Source organism: Corticium candelabrum, chromosome 21 (assembly GCF_963422355.1).
Source record: "Corticium candelabrum chromosome 21, ooCorCand1.1, whole genome shotgun sequence".
NCBI classification, from domain to species: Eukaryota; Metazoa; Porifera; class Homoscleromorpha; order Homosclerophorida; family Plakinidae; genus Corticium; species Corticium candelabrum.
Genome location: NC_085105.1, coordinates 4,460,004 through 4,462,308, shown reverse-complemented (window position 1 = coordinate 4,462,308; position 2,305 = coordinate 4,460,004). Strand labels below are relative to the sequence as shown.

Sequence of the window (2,305 nt, the reverse complement as noted above, 5' to 3'; positions counted from 1 at the left end):
ATCGAAACAAGCGCGAAGAGCAAGATTCGAATTCATTCAGCATATCCGGGACCTCGCAACAAAGATGCACGTGACGTGCCCATACACTGCGCGCGTCTTCCGCTAAAACACTACTCTGTCTCTAGAAGGACGGGTCATGCATTCGCTGATCAACTAAATGCGTCGTTTGTAACGTGTCTAGAAACCTACCGTTTAATTAATTAACTACATACTACGCGCATAAGTGTAGCTGCAGACAATTGCGTGCCAGAGCGAAGTTTTGCTGACGTTCGAACGTTCGTAGTAAACTAAAAGAGGCCTTCGGAGCAAGGTGCCAACTAAATTTTAATTAATTAATTAATTAATTAATTGACTAATCGTAGTTTGGACATGGCCACGCATGCGTGAGCTATCTACATCCGGGTTTTGTAAAAATGCGCGGGATTTGTGATAGTAGCAGATGAGTCAATTTAAGAATCGATTACTAACGACATGGGACGGCCAAAACGCGTAGCAATTGGCCGTCGCACATCAGCTGCGAAGAGAATACGAAACAGCAGAGCTGAAGAAACAGCCGTTAGCCGTGAGTTGAGACTAGCCATGAACAATGACAGAACAGCCAGAGCGAGAGAGTTGGAAACATCAGAGCAGCGGCAAGAGAGACTATCTGCCAACAGAGAAATAACCGCAAGAGCACGACAAGAAGAGACACCAGAGCAGCGACAAGCAAGAATGTCTGCTGACAGAGAAGGCACTGCACGAGCACGACAAGAAGAGACACCAGATCAGCGACAGGCAAGACTCAGAGATAAGAAGGAATCAAAACCAACAGTTGAACGATGGAAGAGGAGAGCTTTTAACTACGACCAATCGATGGATTACAGCGGACATGCTGATGTACAGATTGGGGCAATGTCCAAAGAGTGTCAGTATTACCATGCCCTAAAATGGGTTGGCGAAGCACCGGGAATGTGTTGCTCAAATGGGAAATTCAATCTGCCTCTTATCACAAACATCCCCGAGCCGCTCAAATCTTTGCTTCTCTTAGAGAATCACGATTCAAAGCAATTTGTTAATAACATCAGAAAATACAACTCTGCATTCCAGATGACAAGCTTTGGATGTACAGAAAGAGTTTGTCTACCAGGATTTATGCCCACCTTTAAAGTTCAGGGTCAGGTCTACCACAGAATTGGTGACATGCAACCTCAGTCAGGAGAAAACCCAGAGTTTCTGCAGATCTATTTTATGGGTCATAAACAAGAACAAGCTGAGACACGATGCAGAGCTGTGCCTGGTGTGAAGATTGACATCATTTTGTCTCTTCAGGAGATGCTCCACAACGTAATCAACTATGTGGCGAGCTTCAAGACTGCCCTAGAGAAGATGGACCTACCAGAGAACCGCATAGTTATTCGACCAGACAAAGCTCCAACCATGGAACATCCAAGACGATTTAACGCTCCACTGACAGATGAAGTTGCTGTTCTCATCGTTGGCCAACAATTTCAACAAGCGTGACATTGTTCTGCAAAAGCGCAACGACCAGCTTCAACGAGTCGCCGAAACCCACAGATCCTACGATGCGCTTCGGTACCCGCTACTCTTCTGTCGCGGCGAAGATGGATATAATTTCGAACTGCGTGAAGTTGACCCAAGAACAGATTTGCCTACCAACAAGAAAGTATCGGCTATGAACTTCTACGCCTACAGAATCATGGTGAGAACCAACAATTTTAACCACCAACTTAGAACCAAAAACCTCTTCCATCAGTTTTTAGTCGATATGTACGCTAAGATTGAGGGAGAACGTCTCCGCTACATACGCCACAATCAGAGCAAATTACGAGTCGACAGCTACATCCATCTAAAAGATGCTCTCGTCCAGGATAGCCAAGATACTGACCTTGGACGAGCAGTCATTCTTCCATCTTCTTTCACTGACGGTCCCAGGTACATGCATGAGAAGACTCAAGATGCAATGACGTATGTCAGAAAGTACGGCCGTCCTGATCTTTTTATAACATTTACATGCAACCCCTCTTGGCCGGAGATAAAAAATGAGTTGATGAGAGGACAAACATCCCAGAACAGACACGACCTTCTGGCCAGAGTCTTTCACCTGAAGTTTAAAAGCTAATGGAACTGCTCATCAACGGTGCCATCTTTGGCACAACACGCGGTCACATGTCCTCCATCGAGTGGCAAAAGCGGGGCCTCCCCCATTCGCATATCTTGGTGTGGCTTGAGGAGAAACTCCACCCTGCTGATGTCAACCCTATTATTAGTGCAGAGATACCCAACCCCGAAGAAGACTCAGTGCTCT

General features: G+C 45.9%; 1 protein-coding gene across 1 annotated transcript; it reads left to right on the top strand.

The window, feature by feature from the left end:
* Positions 1 to 471: 471 nt before the first annotated feature.
* LOC134196887 (uncharacterized) lies at positions 472 to 1,500 on the top strand. The gene has a single exon (XM_062666104.1). It carries the CDS (start codon positions 472 to 474, stop codon positions 1,498 to 1,500), a length of 1,029 nt encoding a protein of 342 aa, XP_062522088.1.
* The last annotated feature ends 805 nt before the right edge of the window (positions 1,501 to 2,305 follow it).